Source organism: Brachypodium distachyon, chromosome 3 (assembly GCF_000005505.3).
Source record: "Brachypodium distachyon strain Bd21 chromosome 3, Brachypodium_distachyon_v3.0, whole genome shotgun sequence".
NCBI classification, from domain to species: domain Eukaryota; kingdom Viridiplantae; phylum Streptophyta; class Magnoliopsida; order Poales; family Poaceae; genus Brachypodium; species Brachypodium distachyon.
In genome coordinates, this window is record NC_016133.3 from 54385823 (window position 1) to 54403236 (window position 17414).

The following is a 17414-nucleotide window of genomic DNA, read 5'->3' on the forward strand; positions in this document are numbered from 1 at the left end:
CTCCTCCAAGAGCTTCGTCCTCGGCGCCGGCGTGGCCGTGGAGCCCGAATTGGGATCGACGACGTCGCAGCAGCAGAGGCGGCCCGCGGTGGCGCCGCCGTTGTCGTGGTCGATGCGGCAGAGGCCGACCCAGGCGCCCCCGCCGAGGGCGCGGTCGAAGAAGGCCTGGCCTTCGAACGGCAGGAGCCACTCGCCGTGGTGCGTCCACTGGAGGATGCCGGCGTCGAAGGAGAAGGTGCCATGCCGCTGCCGCTGGTCCGGGTCCGGGTAAGCCCTCGCCCCGGCGGACACGAAGAGGGTGCGGCCGTCCGGGTGCGTGGCGTAGGAGCTGACCTGGGTGACCGCGAACGGCAGCCGCTCGTGGATCGTGGTCCAAGACGCCGGCATTGCTGCCGCTGCTGCTTTGCTGCTGCTGGTGCTGATGTCGATGTAGTAGGTGTGGAGGGAGAGGAAGAGGAAGATCTTGCCGGCGAGGGAGACGAAGAGGGGCCGGCCGAAGTCGCAGCGGCAGGGGGGCCACGGGCAGATGGCCGTGGACAGCGTGGCCACGTCCAGGGCCGGGATGGCCGGGCTGGAATTGTTGGGCTGCATCGCGAAGATCTTGGTCCCGTGGGCCACGAAGCTCCAGGAGCGCGCGTGCTGCGCCTCCATGCGTGCCACCGGGGGATCCCTGAAGCGCGTCGGTTTGATCTCGTTCAGGTTGCTGATCGAGTCGTCGTCGGCGTCCATGGCGTCCGTGTCGAGCTTCTGGACGCTGTAGCCTCGCTCCCAGTCGTCCACCAGCACGTACAGACGCTTCTGCTGCTTCCGCCGCTTCACGGCGCGCGTGCCGTCGTCGGAGCGCCCGCGCTTGGCCATCAGTTTAGCCTGGATTCAGGGATCGTTCGCACGTATGTCTGCACGGAGCTTAGCTAGCGCAGGATTACTGATCAACACGACTACACGAGAGGGTTAGCTTGTCGTGGTTCCCTTAAATCGATCGACGGGGACGCGGCCCAGAAGGCCAGAATCCGATCCGGACTCCGTAACGCATTTTCTTTCTTTCCCCACTCGTGCTACGGCCGGAGTCGGTTGGATTTGCGTGGTGCACGGATTATAGGTGGTCAATGCACAAAATGAAGTCCAGGACACGTCCGCAGCGGGGCCCACCGCCATGGCCATGGCCGCTCTCGCGCGCCGCTCGCGCCTCCTGCTCCTCCCCCTCCTCTGTCGCGCCCTCCGCCCGAACCCTAAACCCCTCTCCTCCACCGCCGCTCCGACCACCGACCCACGAGAGGGCGACCTCCTCCCGTGGCGGCTCCTGCGGCTGCGCTCGCCGCGCGGGTCCGCCGTGGCCGCCGCCATCGAGAGATGGGCCCAGGAGCGCGGCCACGTCTCGCGGCCGGACCTCCGCCGCGCCGTCTCCCAGCTCCGGCGCGCGCGCCGCTACGACCACGCCCTCGAGGTGAGCGTTTCCTTCAGCTAGCAGTGTGCTCGATGCTCTGTTTTTAGTTTAGGCTGTTCGCCTATCTACTTGCCAAAAATCCTTGTATTTACTGAATCAATGCCGCCATTCCTCAGTCGACATCTTATTACGAAGGAGCACTACAAACTGTTTCACCTTTGTTTTCTTGCTGTTATTAACTGGCATCAAGTATTGGGGTGGGATTGCTGCAAAAGAAGAACTAATTAATCCGTTCTATTTAGACAGTTCACACCCTTTGTAACTGTTTGATTGCAAAAGGAGAACTGATCATTCAAATTTCAAACTCTTCGTAATGTTCGGTCAAAACTCTCAAGTTTAAATTATGACGCTTTCACCGGTTGGCTGCTCATGATTGCTTTAATCTCTTTTAGTCTAGAGTTATAAATTACAATTGGTACAGACTAAACGAAATTATTGTGATGCAGATTTTATCATGGATGGATTCACGAAAAGATCTTAACCTATCACCATTGGATCATGCAGCAAGACTAGACTTGATTGCGAAAGTGCATGGTACCTGTCATGCTGAAGAATACTACAAGAAACTACGGAACGCTGCTTGTAGGGAAGCTGCATCATTCCCTCTCCTCCATTGCTATGTTGCTGAAAGAAATGTTCAGAAAGCTGAGAGCTTTATGGCTAGTCTGCAGAGCATTGGGCTGCCTGTCGATCCTCACTCGTTCAATGAAATGTTGAAGCTCTATGTTGCAACATGTCAGTTTGAGAAGGCACTTGCTGTAATTGATCTCATGAAACGGAGCAACATTCCCAGAAATGTCCTCTCATATAACCTTTGGATGAACGCATGTTCTGTCTTGGGTGTTGCGTCAGTACAATCAGTATTCAAGGAGATGGTTAATGATGGTACGGTTGAGGTTGGTTGGAGCACATTCTGCACATTGGCCAACATCTTCATTAAACATGGACTAAATAGTAAAGCCCTGGCCTGCCTTAGGACAGCCGAAACAAAATTATCACCAAGACAACGGTTAGGATACTCTTTTGTAATGACATGTTATGCGAGGCTGGATGACAGCGACGGGGTTATGAGACTGTGGGAGGCTAGTAAAAGTGTCCCTGGTAGAATCCCTTCTGCAAACTACATGAGCACTATCATATGTTCGATAAAGGTTGGCGACATTGCCCAGGCTGAGTGGATATTTGGAAGCTGGGAAGCAGAGTGCGGGAGGAAAAATGATGTGCGGGTTTCGAATGTTCTTCTAGGTGCTTATGTGAGGAATGGGTGGATCGAAAAGGCTGAGAGGCTCCATCTCCACATGCTAGAGAAAGGTGCACACCCAAACTACAAAACATGGGAGATATTGCTGGAGGGATTTGTTCAGAGTAGGCAGATGGACAAAGCTGTCAATGCCATTAAGAAAGCTTTATCTTTGTCGAAGAGCTGCCATTGGCGACCTCCACTTGAACTGGTGGAGGCCATCGCAACATTCTTTGAAGAGCATGGCAATGTGGACGATGCAAATAGATACATTAAGGTTCTTCAAAAGTTTAACCTGACAAGCTTGCCCCTGTACAAGTCTGTGCTTCGAGCATACATTAAAGCTGATGCTGTGCCACCAAATATTTCGGAGATGATAGCCAGAGATCAGATAATTATGGACGAGGAAATGGACCGCTTGATCATACGTGCCAACAAGCTAGATATCACAGGCAGCGGATAATCATGAACGCAACAGCTTTTAGCCAATCACATGATAAACAACATTTTTCAGCTGACTATCGTTGCCAGTTGCAGCTGCAAAATGCAAAGTGGCACAAATTTCCCTTTGTGGAAGAGTCTGAGAAGCTTGGGGGGCTTCATATTTTTGGCAAAGCTGAATGCTGGTGATGCACTGATGTTGATGTATTCACTCCCTTTTAGATTCACTGTTTTCAATTAGTATAGTTATTTGTTGTCTTCAGTGCCTCCTCTGTAATTCAATGAAATTCATGGTTAATAGCAGCTCAGATACCCACGATTGACAGTGCTAAGAACTGACTTGCTTGAAAATTTTGTGCAACTCCAATTTGCTGAATCAATTTTTTCAATAAAATGCCAAACATGTAAAGCACTGTGCTTTTATACATCCAATGTAAATATCAGACACGGAGTCATCCTTAGGAATCACACTACACATTTTACAATTTCACAAGCATTACACAGTTGGAAAAGTCTTTTTACAATTCCACAAGCATTACACATTTCAAAAAGCATTATACAATTTGACAATCGTTACATAGTTGGAAAAGCCACACTCGGTTCTGCTGACGCCATGGCCATGGAGACGACGTTCAATTTTGGTCATGTCGATCCGTAATTCTTTGGTGCAATACAGCCTTCTTTAGGAAAAATCATGCATACCTCAGCAAGATGAGTACAACATCAGGAATGCTCCCCCCTTTACGATTGGCACACTAGTCAAGTACAGTGCCAGGCATACCTGCAAATCCCAAAGAAAAGACAATTATGCTCACAATGGCTAATAAATTGAAGCAAGCAAGCTAAAACAGGATGTTCAAGCCTTGACAACTACAAGTCTTGGAAGCAAACCGATTCGTGTTGTGCCTAGTTTTTTTCCGCGAGCTAATCCTGCTACAATCTTCACTAATAAGCATGTAAATGAATCAGTTGAGAAGGAGTAAATGGAGATTTCATTGCCAAATGTAGAATTGAGAAGATATTGCTTCCTTCAAATTTTCTTTGGCTGAACTCAAGCAGCAGCAACACAAGCAGATTATACAGATCAATAACCTTCCGGAATATGCAAAGCCATCAGTCCTAACTCCTAAATGGTCTGGTATTTTTCTCTGGAGTAAAGTACACAGTAATCAACTGGCTATAACCCAATGACAAGAGCTCAATAGTTTAATATACTAAATTGCTAAGCAAATTGGCTAGTAGGATACACCCATCAATATAGCCTTCTAAATATTTGCAGCAAAGGATGTATACTTGCAGTGAGAACTCTTGAACGTCTTTGAAGAAGTAAATAGCCAAAACCAAGCCTTGAAGAAGAGTAAGTATTTTTGAATGGTGCAGAAGAGCAAGTTAATAAGCACCAGCAGGAGGTCACGACAGACATACTCTTTCTGATTGGCATTGCATCATGAAAAAAAACATGTCCAGGATGAAAGTAAATTGTTGGGACTTGCACGATTTGTAATTGGCACAGGTGAACATATATAGCAGTATGAATTTGAAATATTTTTAACTCCAATTAACCCAGGGTAGGAAAAAATTGCAGGAATACCCACTTGAAATTAATAGGCCAGGCCAGCACCAGGCAGAAAATAGATATTGGAACTGACGAGCACATAATAGAAACACTTACCCCCCGAAAAAAACTAACAGCTATATATTTTTCAATCAAGTGGTGGTATCGACAAGCTTCTACTCCCTCCGTCCAACAAAGGATGTCTCAACTTTGACTAAATTTGAATGCATCTATAAACTAAGTCATGTCTAGATACATCTAATTTTTGAAAAACTTGAGACATCTTTTGTTGGACGGAGGGAGTATTATGGATACTAAAAACACTTTACAGAATAATGACTGAGATCTGAATGGAGATTGCAGCCAGAAATCTGATTTGTGATTACTGAAGAAATGGAGCTAAAAAGATGGTATTATAATATCATACGATACACTTTTTCTTAGTGTGCAAAAGCAATGTTGTGTTCCTTTCATATTGTGAGAGTAATTAAAAGAGCAGCCTTCGAGAATATCCATGTGAATATGGATGTGGTATTTTCTATTATAGTAATATTATATAAATGTACATTTCTGAGGGCTTACATGTACCATCACCCAAGACCAATATCCAGGTATAGGTTTTATACAAATTGATGACAAAAGAGCAACAGATCCACAATTTTTGCCTCACAAAACATCATTGATGGTGTTAATGTTAGCATCCATATGGAAGAGTTCTTGCTTTGAGTTTTCAAGGTGATATTTCCTATTGGATTAATGACGCATAGAAAGCTAATATAATAAATAGAAAACACTAGTTTGACAAGAAAAACAGAAAAAACACTACGTCCAAATTACATCCAACGAAATGGAATCTGAGTGAGACGAACATAATAACCTAATAGGTCACCATCTTGCCCGCTTGCTCATTTCTCACTTTGTCCTAATCAATCCATTCACAAAGCTATAATTCAAAGATAGCATCATCGGTCAATGTGCACTGACACCATTCTCTGCGTTGAGCCCATACAGCACGCCTGCATATTTCTCTGTTGATCCAGCAAAGAACGAATCCTTGAGCTTCCAGAATGCACAAGATGTGACCAGGCTATCAGACCCTGCCTGGTGGGACTCTCCAACACGCTCCACATCAAGCAGCTCTGCAAGTTTGTTCAGCCCACCATGCAGGCTGTTGCAGAATTTCATGAGATGCTTGATGTCATAGACAGTGGGGAAATATATCTTCATCAGCTTAAAGAACCCGGCTTGCGTATCTGGTAGGCTGTTGCAGGTGAGGATCTTGAGCAGGTAGCCAAAGTCGTAACCGGCATGGAAGGTGACCCAGTAGACGGCGTCATTGAGCACGACGCCGGAGGACATGAGGAGCTCGGCGAACCGGCGAGCGTCGACACCGCGCTCAGCGTTGAGGCGGAAATTGATGCCGCTGTGGCGGAGCAGCTCGATGGAGTCGGTGGCGAAGATGTCGCGCGCGTCGTCGAACTCGCGGAAGTTGAACTGCCAGACGCAGCGGCGGCGGCCGGCTCCGAGGGCCGGCAGCTCGCCGGTGGGCCCCGAGAAGGTGAGCCCTAGCTGGATGAGGTGCAGCATGTCGACGTTGGCCTTGAGGGTGGCGTAGTTGTAGTCAGCCGGGGAGCGGAAGACCCCCACGGGGCGGCACACGATGCCCGGGAACTCGGTGTCCATGGCGACGAAGGGGAACTCGTCGACGACGTCGCGGATCAGCGCGAACTCCGCCTCCAGGTTGTCCGCCCACACCTCCCGGATCTCCACCTGCTCCTCCTCCTCCTCCTCCTCCTCCTCGCCACCGCCGCCGCTGGGCTTGGAGATCACCGCGGCCGCGAGATCCGACATCGCCATGCCAGATTCCACCACGGCTTCTAGGGTTTGGTCGGATTGGGTGGGTGGGTGAGATCGAGCGAGAAGCCCTCTGGATTTCTAGACGGGGAAGGTGGGGGTGCGGTTCTGCCTCTATCGCGAATCCACGGCTGGGACCTGAGATCCACGCCGAATGGACGGCTAGGAATCAGCATCTCTGACCCAACTGCACATTCAAAATAGATCCAGACATTTGTTAATACTCCGTTCATAATTCTTGACACAATTATTTCTCTAAATGGTCGAAACGCGTCTAGATACATCCATACCTAAATAAATTTGCGTTAAGAATTACGAAACTAAAGAATACTCAGCAAAACGAGATCTGCTGCTAATAATGGCTTTTAATTTGCAAATTGTTAGTAATGACCCGTGTATTTCCATCAAAAACCAAGAAAAAAGGGAGTGAAAACTGAAGAAAAAAGTGGATCCAGTTCCGGACACAGGTGTTCATGGCTTAATCACCGTGCTGGGTAAAATTTATAAATTTATAAACGCACCAATTTTGACCACTGGAGTAATTCCTTTCTTTGTTTTGTTTTTTTAGATGATTCCTTTTTTTGTTTCTTCTTTGAAAGCTGCGACAAAATCTAAAACGAGGACATGCTCTCAACTATGTCACGGAGTTTGAAGATTGACAAAGTGACTACAAATGCTTTAGAACAGGATCAGAGTATTTGGAGTTTCACAGCCCTGGTTTCAACGTCAGGACTCAAGAGCTTCCAAGACACTGGTGCAAAAGTCCCTCCTTCCATGGAGACCTGAATAATGCAGAATCCAGAGGGCATTGTGAACTCTGAAATTGTAGATACCCTACCTCTTCTGACCTGGTAGATACCCTTCCTATTCTGACCTGTTAATGTTACACCGTAGATTTTAAGGCCTGCACAACCTGTTAACTCATGATGGCTCTGAAATGTTAAGAGACAAACAAGAGAGAGTTTCCAGCACAACTTCAAAATCCCACCGATTGCTACTACTAATAATTACCGGTACAGGTTGCAGAACATCCCATCCATGATCCATCAAATGCCTCTAACTGACCAAGTTAGCATATCAACTTGTCTTCCAACAGCTAGTATGTTACTACTGGTACTGCTACTACAATACATACAGGATGGAGCCCAGGCTAGGCCTAAGGATTACACTAGTACACTACACTAGCATACATACAATACGGTTGCGAAGCGCATACACAAAGATGCGAATAGACGCGGTCACATGGCAGCAGACTCTCATATGCAAGCACTGAGTGAATAGAAATCGCACCCCAGATCGTCACCAAAGGAAATGTCGTCCTTCTCCTGCATATGAACCAGCAAAGGTTGTCGTTAGATGAATCTCCATCAATATGTGTTGCTTGCGATGAGCTTGTGATGAAGAGAAATGGTTCGTTGGTTTGCAGCCAGTGGAGTTTTGGTTTTGTTTTCCAAGATGAATGATAAAGTAAAGGTGATATGAGAGTCCCCTTACCACTTTGATTATGGAATTGAGAAGACCGTCGAAACTGCAGGTGCTAGAACTAAGCTCGCTCTGCAGTCTTGGAATGCTCAAATCAGAGGCATTCCTTGGCATCTGCAGATCTTCTGAAAAGAGGGCATCGAGCTTGGTTTGTGGCACGACCACTGGAGCACTTGCACTTGTCTGTCCAGTCATTCTGGCACAATGGCTGCTGTTAATGCTGTCATTATTCGTCCTTTGGCTCATGGAATGATATGCTCCAAGTCCAAAATTACTGGTCAGTTGAGAAGAACTCCATACGAGCTTTGGATCAAGTAGACTGTCTCCACTCCTTTCATTTATCTTCTGTCTAAAACTGTTTCCACTCCCGAAGTTCAAGTACTTTTGATTGGTATCTGAAGGTGAAGGGCCACCAAAAGAGCTAGCTCCCACATTGGTATCTCTTGCTACTGCTGAGGATGTAGTACCACACAATCTAGTTGCACCATTATTGTTGAATGAACTGTTTGTTAGTAACCTGCTAGCAGAATATCCAGATAAAGGGGTAGCGCACTGCTGGGATACACGGGACTCCAACAGACCAGAAGAGGCTCCAACGGCACCTTCAAGATGTTCTAATCTTACAGAGGGAGCTCTAATTGATGGCTGGATGTCAACTTTGCCTTGTGTGAACTCCACAAGATCTTGAGGCAGCAATGGACTGCTTGTGACGCTTTGGAATATGCCAGGCGTACCATTAGCCTGGCCATTCACAGAAAGGATGGTGGACAGATCACCGGTTTCTTCATTGATAAACTTTTGTTGCAGTTGGGCCGGCCCTAGCGATGTCACCAAACCTTGTGCCAAATTCCCTTGCTGGTTCCCTCGTAAGCTAAGATGGTACTTATTTGCATCAACAATTGAATGGTTTGTTGTGCTACTGCCACTTGCAGTCTGAATAGACCTGGAAGAAGCCAGTCCCTGTATCACAAGCGCCGTTTGATTGTTTCTAGGACTATTTAGCAATCCATGAGCACTGAAAGATGGTAGTGCTGTGGGAGAGGTGAAAGCTTGATAACCCTGGAGTCCTTCGAAAGCACCCATCCGCAGAAAGTGGTCTTTACCTCCCAAAGAAGCAACGATGCCAGCTTGTTGTGATGCCACAGCACTTAACCGTCTGAGATAAAGCCTATATTTCTGCATGTACACCAAACGAAACAGTTAGACTTGAGAAGCAGGTTCTAGTGAGTATTTATGCTCATCTCATATTTAATTGTTCAAAAATGAGATCTAGTAGAGCAAATTTCTAGTTTCACATACATGTGCTTGCTGAATTTTGTTAAATGGTGTAGACAAGTGCTACAGAAAGAAAAGATAAAAGCCTTTTTCCACCTCCAGGAGGAAGCTTAGCCCTAGGACAGTAGGACTGCTCAGATGCAGGCACACATCTATACTGATGGTTGTAGTTTCCTTCTCAAATTGGCTATAGGTATGCATGTGTCTGGTTATGTGACGTGCAGTACATAAATTCTGTGTCTGCTGAGCCGTTAGAATTCAATATCAACGGTGTAGATATTTTAGCCTATATAGACGACCATGGCAGCATCTTGTCCTTTTGCTTTAATTATATTATAGATACAGAAAAAAAAAAGTCTGCCTTGCCTGTAGGTGACTAGCAACGTTTTCCCTGGTGAGCTTTTCAACATTCATGAGCTCAAGAATCCTTTTTGGCACAGCTTCTGCATAAACAAAAGAGAATAGTTTGTAACACAAGTGACTGTAAAAAAGCTTAATAGCAACACAAAAGGGAGGTACTGGTTAGTACTTACTGTCAATTCCAAGATGGTTAACAGCAGCGACAAATTTCCGATGCAGTTCCACTGACCAAACAACTCTTGGCCTCTTTGGAGCCGAAGGGTCATCGTCATCTTGACCATTGCTCTCCTCATCTTCACCTTCCTCCTCGCTATGGTAATCCTTCCTCTTCTTGTTGGGCCTCCCATTTTGGTCAGGTGACCCACATGTAACTTGGCTGTACACATAGCCAGAATCCGCATTTGGTGGCTTATTGCACTCTTCATAGGTATCAAGATTAACATAGTCAGGAGTACTGAATTTCCTCCTAACAACATGCTGCCAGATATTCCTAAGCTCTTCAATTCGAACAGGTTTTAGGAGATAGTCACAGGCACCATGAGTTATCCCCTTCATCACAGTTTTTGTCTCTCCATTCCCAGATAACACTGCATGGAAAATACTTGATTAGCATCAACATGTTCCCCTTTCCCAATTAAAATCCTACAAACTGCATGTCAGTGAGAATATATTCACTTGAAAGTGCCTCCTATAATCAACAAGATTAAGAATTGGATAGTTGTGAGATGGATACATTTTGAACTTTTTTACGGTAAAAGAAAGAGATAATTTTGGAACTTACTAATGACAGGGAGGTCCATTTCAAGCCCCACGAGCTCAAGAAGCTTGAAGCCATCCATGTCTGGCATGTGGACATCACTGATAACTAGATCAAACATGTCCCTGTTTTCCCGCAGCATCCTCAGCGCGATAACAGCCTGATTCGTTGCTGTCACTGGAAACAGGACACATATTACTCTTCCAAGTTAGTAACAACAGAAGAAATGGATAGGATCTTGTACAACTTTGCACGGCAAAAGAACCATCCCATAGCCCAGGCAGCATTTATTCATATGATAAATAGTGAAATCATAAATTCAGATCATGCAATTGAATGAATGTATTGATCTAGAGGTACACAATCTTTCACCGCAGGCAGCATTTATACATAATATGTACATCGAATCTAGTACTTGTGACTTTGTAGGACTACCGACGATATATTTATTGTCTGTCCTAGACACTGAGGAACACGCAAAATTCTAAAGCAGAACATCTAGCAATGACTACTCATATAACACAGTAGCCGGCTCGTAAACAAAATAAAATTGTCAGCTGCGAAATAAGTTCTCTCACCATGGTACTGGCAGCGCCGCAGGAGGGTCTCGAGCACCTTGAGGCACACCGGGTCGTCGTCTACGGCGAGGACCCTCATGCCGACGGGGAACTGGTCCCTCCCCCTCGCCGCCACGCCTCTCATCTCCTCCGGCCTCATGGGAACAACTTCTTCCAGAACACCCTCCCCAACTCGAGCCAATCCGCAACAAGAAACCGGCCCAAGAACAGGTTGCTCTACTCCCAAAAGTACCAGCAGAGGCAGTTACGGGAAGCAAGAACTGAAATTTGGACAGAAGACAAGTTATTGGTGGCACCAGTCTCCAATCAAGAAACCGTGAACCCAAAACTGTGCAGATTGAAGGAGCAAGTAGCAAGGAGGGAGCGAAAGATGTGGACGGGCGAGGTGGCTTGGGCGCCTCCCAATCGCCCAGCAAGGAAAGGAAAGGAAAGGAAACCTACCACCCAACTACGGCTGAAAAGAGAGAGGAGGAGGGGAAGAAGGAGGAGAAGCAGCTGGTGGATTTGGACCGGGGCATGGATGGATGGGGCTCGAGGACCAAACGCACCACCTCCCGCGTCATTATTGAGGCAAAGATGTGGGAAAGCAAAAGGGGCGGAGTTGGAGACGCCAAAAAGAGATGGGGTTAAGAAAGCAGGAGCAAAGATGGCGACTGCTCTTAGATGACCCAGCAACCACCTCTCAGCTCATATATACAAATGATCGAATCACAGGCTCTACGCTGCTGCAGCTGATGATCTCTCACCGGACCTTGGAGAGAAGAGTGATGGGGATTTGGTTGGAGGGGCCAGGAACGAAGGGAGTGGTAGTGGTGGCAATGGTTCTTGTGGTTGGGGAATGGTGAAGAGAGGGGATGTGGGAATGTCTGAGAGGAGGGGCATGGGCGTCCATGGATATAGCTAGAGTCAAAAGGACGGTGGCAAGGGATACAACAGAGGTGGGGCCCTGAGCATCCACAAGTTTCCCAGCTGATTATGAGCTCGTGATTCTCTCTGCTGCGCGGCAAGGAGGCACCGCTTCAGCAACAAAGGTGTCATCGTCGTAGAGATTAACAGCTACAGCAGTAGTATATGACAGGGATTAGTGGCCAAATCAATACAGGCTACGGGGGGCTGCAGCCTGAGAGGAGGAGGGGTTGGATTGATGAGGTCGGCGCCTCGGCGGTCGAGGGGCAGAGGACAGCTGCGGTGCCCGCGGCGGACAAGCGACAACGGAGGCAGGCAGCGGAGCGGCGCCGGCGGCCTAACACTGCCTTTCTACCGCGCTTGTAAATGGGGATCGAGATCGATTGCACAGGGTCGCGGTGGCAGGCTCGCAGCATCGCTGATTGTTACGATCACACCGTGGTCCGTGGGCCTGGATTTGTGCCTAGAAAATACAGTGAAAAAAAAACATCTGATTTTATCGCACCAAAAAAAAAACTACACACAACACTTCCGAGTTCGAGTCTCAACTCTCAAGTCGGCCTTGACCTGGGGCGTGACGAGGCGTCTCTCTCTCACGAGTCACGAGCTTGTCGAGGCTTGAGCCAAGCCTACACGAGCTTTGCTTGGCTCGCCGGTCGGCTCATGTCGTGCACACCTGTTTGCTTAACTACTTTTTTTAAAGAAAAACAGACGTTACTACTCCATTGATATGCATGATTGATGATACACAGCACGAGACAAAAGAAAAACCTGGATTTGGTAGACTGTGCTGCTTCTGTTTCGAGCGCGTCAAAGTGATTAATTTGATCTTCTTCCTTTTCTGCCGGAACGCTATTGGTCACGAAACAGCATCTACGAAGCAGAATGGGAAACACATGGCGAATTTACGCGCACCCGCAAACCGCAGCGAACAATCCGGCCGCCTGAGATCGAACACACGGCGCGCCCGACGTCGACGCTGCTCCCTCCGCGGTAGCTGTACAAAACACGGCAGATCCCGGCGCTTTGGACATTGGTCGTGGGAGGGAGCCGTTTCCCGTTTCCCGCGCGAGGGGCGTGGCGTTTGCGCGCGCAGACGGAGACGGAGATGGATGGGCCAGGGTACGGTGGGCCTCCGATCCTCCGGCTCCGGGCTATAGCTAGGCCTGCTGCGCCCACGCTGCACGTACGCGCAGGCAGTTTCGAACCGTCTGGTGTTTGCACTGCAAAAAATTTCACGGCCGGGCGGACGGCCCGGGTAGGGGAAGGAAAACCGAAAAGGGCTTTGCGACACGACACGGCGTCGCCACGCCCACGGACGGAGACCGAGACTGCTTGTGGTTGTGAGGATCGATCGGCTTTGCTTGCTTGGCTGACTGGCTGGCTGGATGATCTCACCGAGAGCTGGATCCACACGCCGATGACGCCCGCCTTTTGACTCTTTGCGGATGCTCACCGGCTACGTACGCTGCTCGTGGTCTCAGTGGGCACTGTACTGTATAGTATACGTACGCGCGCGCGTCAGCATCCGAGATCGACTGTCAACAGGAGCCATCGATCGATACCGGCCGGCTCGGTAACTTAATTCCTTCTTCTTTTTGCGATCATGATTCGGTAAATTCGTTCCTCCCTCCCTCCCTCGCTTTAACCGGCGAATAACTCAACGTCGCGTCGGTCGACCTCGCTTTAAACGTCCAAGTCACCCCGATTCATATATTGGTCACACCCTAGCTCTTTGCACCGCTTCTGTTTTTTCCCAGGCCAGCATTACGGACATACGGTGGTGAGACACTCAGCTCGCTCATCTTATTAACGCCAATGAACAAAATTCGCCCCCTATATGTATTTATCGATATAATATTGTTGGTAAGACCGTCTACATTTGCAATCTAATTGTTGAACTCACTCCATTCGTTTTCACTAAAAGACGCGTTTTCATGAAATTTTTCAAACGGTACGTTTTTAGATCGATGGCATGCCTCTAACTTCTACCGTTGCAAGTGTCAGCTAAATCTAGCGCACTTCCCAAGAACATCGATCCACAAAGTTAACCTCATTAAGTACCTGATCCTCCATGGGTCGATGCTTGCACACATCGATCGACCATGCATGTCTACAGGTGGGGGTGGGGCGCCCTAGGAAGCTTTATATACGTACATGCATATGGTACATGATACGGAGTAGATTGATTAGAACACTGAATGCAGTCCATGTAACCTTTTGACGTACAACTAAATCATGGTGTCTCTGCCTAGCTACATGGCTAGATAATGCATGTAGTATCTGTCTTAAAATACCTTGTCTCCATGGACAACGATCGATCAGTGACCAAGATCGATGGGATCTGTGCGTGTACCCATATGGCCATATCTCTCATTAACCCCTCTAGACCTACTACTAATCATGAGTACCTAGTATCTGTGTGCCGGACCCGGCCGGTCAAATCCATTAACTGCACCGTCGTGCCCACTTCTCCATTACGTACCAATAAATTTGCATGATTCGATCGGTGGTACCACTCCTAACTCATGTGTGTTTAACTTTTGAGCCGTCACCGTTCAACTGTAGTACGTGTACGTAACGTCCGGAACGTGGCTCGGATGCAAAATAGCCAATGGCCGGCGTGCATATGCTCGAAAAGGTTTCGGCAGATCACCAATGCGTTGTTTCCCGATGGCGCGTACGCATGCACGTACGTCCCACCACCTTTTGATCGTACCTGAGGCTTAACCTTTCGCATCAGATTCTTGTCTAGGGATAGCGACGGTACCCGATACCCGTCAACCCGTTTAAGACGCGGGTATGGTAAGAAAAAATACCCGTTGATATGTAAATGGTAAAATCTTGTAACGACCGGTATAACGGGTACAAACATGGTATTGAATTACCCAAACCCGTATACCCATATACCCGCATCTAAGACCTAATCTAATCCCCGATTCCCATCCAGCCATCCCGGTCCGCCGCCAGGCCGAGGCGCGCGCCCGCCACAAGGCCACGAGCAGACGCGCTCACGCGCCCCCGCCTCTCCTCCCGCCTCCGTCGGCCTCTGCCCCGCCCTTCGCCGCCAGCCCACCACTCTCTCCACGACCACGAGCTGACGAGCACCAGTCCGCCCGGCGCGTGATCGGGTCGTCGTAGTCCGCGGTGAAATAGCCGGCGGCGGGATCTCGAACTGGTCGGCCGAACGAAGTGCCCCGCGGACGGTGCCGCGATGGGATCTGCGGGTGGATGCCCCGCGTCCCGGCCTCCGGCACTGCCACTGCATCACGATCCCAACAAGTCAATTTGCATGTTCCGTTTATATCCCATCCAGCGAGATGCATGGGGGTCATAAGATTTGTTTGAATGTAGAGAATGATCTTGGGTTCTTTTTCTTGTCCACGTTTTTTTGGCTGGATAGCTAATTGGAAGGTCCAAGTTCCCATTTTGTGCTAGATTGGATTTTCTTCCTAATCTGTTCGAGTGCTACTGTCTCTGTTGTTTAAGGGTGAATATGTTCTAATAACATTTTTATTCCATGCTGTTTTGCTGTTTTGCTGAAATAGTGATGTTTCGAGGATCCAGCGGGTCGGATAAAAATACCCGCGGGTAACCCGTACCCGTGACGGGTGACGGGTATGGTCATATCCGACTATGGGTACGGGTAGCAGTTGAGGGTCGGGTCGTCAGGTACGGGTATGGTTAAGCTGTACCCGTACTTGAACCCGACGGGTGACATCCGGATTCTTGTCTACTACTAGCACATACTCGTTTTGTTTTTTTATGTACTCTCCGTATATATAAAATATGCAAGTTTTCTCAAAAACATTTAAACTTTAAGAAACTATCATGCTCCCTTTATTTAGGATTTATTTTGTGTGTTCTAGTTTTTCTGCTTCCTTTTTGTGTCATCTTACATCAAACTGACCATTGGACGAAGATACACATTCCACAAGATTGCGTGGTCTTTATGAAAAGAGAGACTTTTGTGGGCTAGGTACCTGACCCCATAAGTGCGGCCAAACGTTAAACCTGCGCTCCCGCGTACTTACTTACTGTTCAAGACGCTGTACTCTTCTCTTAATCATGTGTCACATGAAATGGGCTAGTACTACGTACGTATGGTCGTATGGAGCAGTAGTGCGTGTGTTGTTTAGTTAAGTACATTGTTTAGTTAAGTACATTTCTTTAATTTACACTTACTTCTCCTCGCATGTGATGTGGGACCTACCCAAATAACACTTGGAGCATGCGATTGCGAGCATGTATATTTATAGGTCACTGATGACCGAACGTTGAGTCATCCTCACTACTGCTCGAGTGCTCGAGGACGATGGGCTAGCACAAACAGGAGAACACTGACGTCACAACCAGCTTATATATTCTCGCATGCAAAATATAAAATAAAACGGCCGGGAATCAAAGAGCATCGATTCCTCCTTTTATATGATTCATGAGGCCATTTTTACTAATTAATTAATTCATCGATCTTTCTTTCCTTTTGACTTTTAGAGTGATATTTTCCTCCTTTTGACTTTTGGAGTATGATATTTCCTCCTTTTGACTCTGGGGGGATTCTTCCAAAAAAAAGTATGCACGTACGTATGGGGTACGTTGCTTCCACGAGACTGCATGAATTAACTAACATTTGTCTCGTTGATGATGATTAATCAATTGTGTATGGTCCAATAATTCACCGAGAAGGTACGTACTATCCAATAATTAAGTCCGCCAGGTATGGCACATAAGCTCACATGCATGCGTACGTACATACGGGCTGCATGCATGCATGCACCCGCGCGTACATCTCTCATGTGTGTAAAATACACATGGTGCCATTAAATATTTTCTGTTGGGCTTGTATCCGTAGTGCAATTACTTAACACGAATCCATCTTGCATAATAGTCTACTCCGTTCTATAATTAATTAATTAGGTGTATTACATTTAGTCGAGAGGCAAAGACTTTGATCAATTAATAATTACTCCCTCCATCTTACTTACATACTTCCTCCGTCCGCAAAAGAACTTACATTTCGGTTCTTCAAGAAAGTTAGGCAAGATAGAAAGTGCATTGGGAACCTGCCAGCCATCATCTCTCTCTTCTTTAATTCTCCCACCTCCAACGAGCTAAATGCATGAAAAAATGTTATCGGATTTGATTTCCGCGTAATAAGAGAGAAGCAATTTTTTTTTAGTCTAAAAATGCTTTGAAAAGAGAGAAGTACGCTCTTTTGTGGATAAATTTGAAACAGAAACATACACAAACTTCGCGTACTGGTATCTCAGAGAAAAAAATCCATGCTACAATGAAAAGAAACAGATGAACACGCAATTGTCAGTGTCCATGCATGCATGCATTATGGCGTTCAGGCTAGCTAGCTAGGACACAATTTAACGGTCTCCAAAATTGATTCCTCCATCGATCTCGCTTCGCCCCCAACATACAACATATAGATACCCAAACACAATTAACTGCGGTGTCGCAAATAAACGCACACGGGAGGCCGGCCGGCGACACTATATTGTCCGTACAACGTC

The 17414-nt window shown here is 47.4% G+C and overlaps 3 protein-coding genes across 4 annotated transcripts; 1 reads left to right on the forward strand and 2 right to left on the reverse strand.

Annotated features, from left to right (window-relative positions):
* The first annotated feature begins 1071 nt into the window (after positions 1–1071).
* LOC100828396 (pentatricopeptide repeat-containing protein At5g27460) lies at positions 1072–3476 on the forward strand. Its single transcript, XM_003570250.4, has 2 exons — positions 1072–1444; positions 1891–3476. The coding sequence occupies exons 1-2, from the start codon at positions 1154–1156 to the stop codon at positions 3145–3147; spliced, it is 1548 nt and encodes a 515-aa protein (XP_003570298.2). The 5' UTR covers positions 1072–1153; the 3' UTR covers positions 3148–3476.
* A 52-nt stretch (positions 3477–3528) lies between these two features.
* On the reverse strand, positions 3529–6673 carry LOC100828698 (probable CCR4-associated factor 1 homolog 7). Its single transcript, XM_003570251.4, has 2 exons — positions 5558–6673; positions 3529–3906 (listed from the first exon to the last, which is right to left on the reverse strand). The coding sequence occupies exon 1, from the start codon at positions 6535–6537 to the stop codon at positions 5650–5652; it is 888 nt and encodes a 295-aa protein (XP_003570299.1). The 5' UTR covers positions 6538–6673; the 3' UTR covers positions 3529–3906; positions 5558–5649.
* Positions 6674–7496: 823 nt separating this feature from the next.
* LOC100829000 (two-component response regulator ORR23) lies at positions 7497–11850 on the reverse strand. 2 transcript variants are annotated; one of them, XM_014900895.2, is made up of 7 exons: positions 11428–11850; positions 10987–11246; positions 10433–10585; positions 9825–10238; positions 9658–9734; positions 8029–9192; positions 7497–7859 (listed from the first exon to the last, which is right to left on the reverse strand). In XM_014900895.2, exons 2-7 carry the CDS (start codon positions 11123–11125, stop codon positions 7791–7793), a joined length of 2016 nt encoding a protein of 671 aa, XP_014756381.1. In that variant the 5' UTR covers positions 11126–11246; positions 11428–11850; the 3' UTR covers positions 7497–7790. The 2 variants fall into 2 exon arrangements, with proteins under 2 accessions (XP_014756381.1, XP_003570300.1); XM_003570252.4 differs by having other exon boundaries at positions 10987–11850.
* Between the last annotated feature and the right edge of the window lie 5564 nt (positions 11851–17414).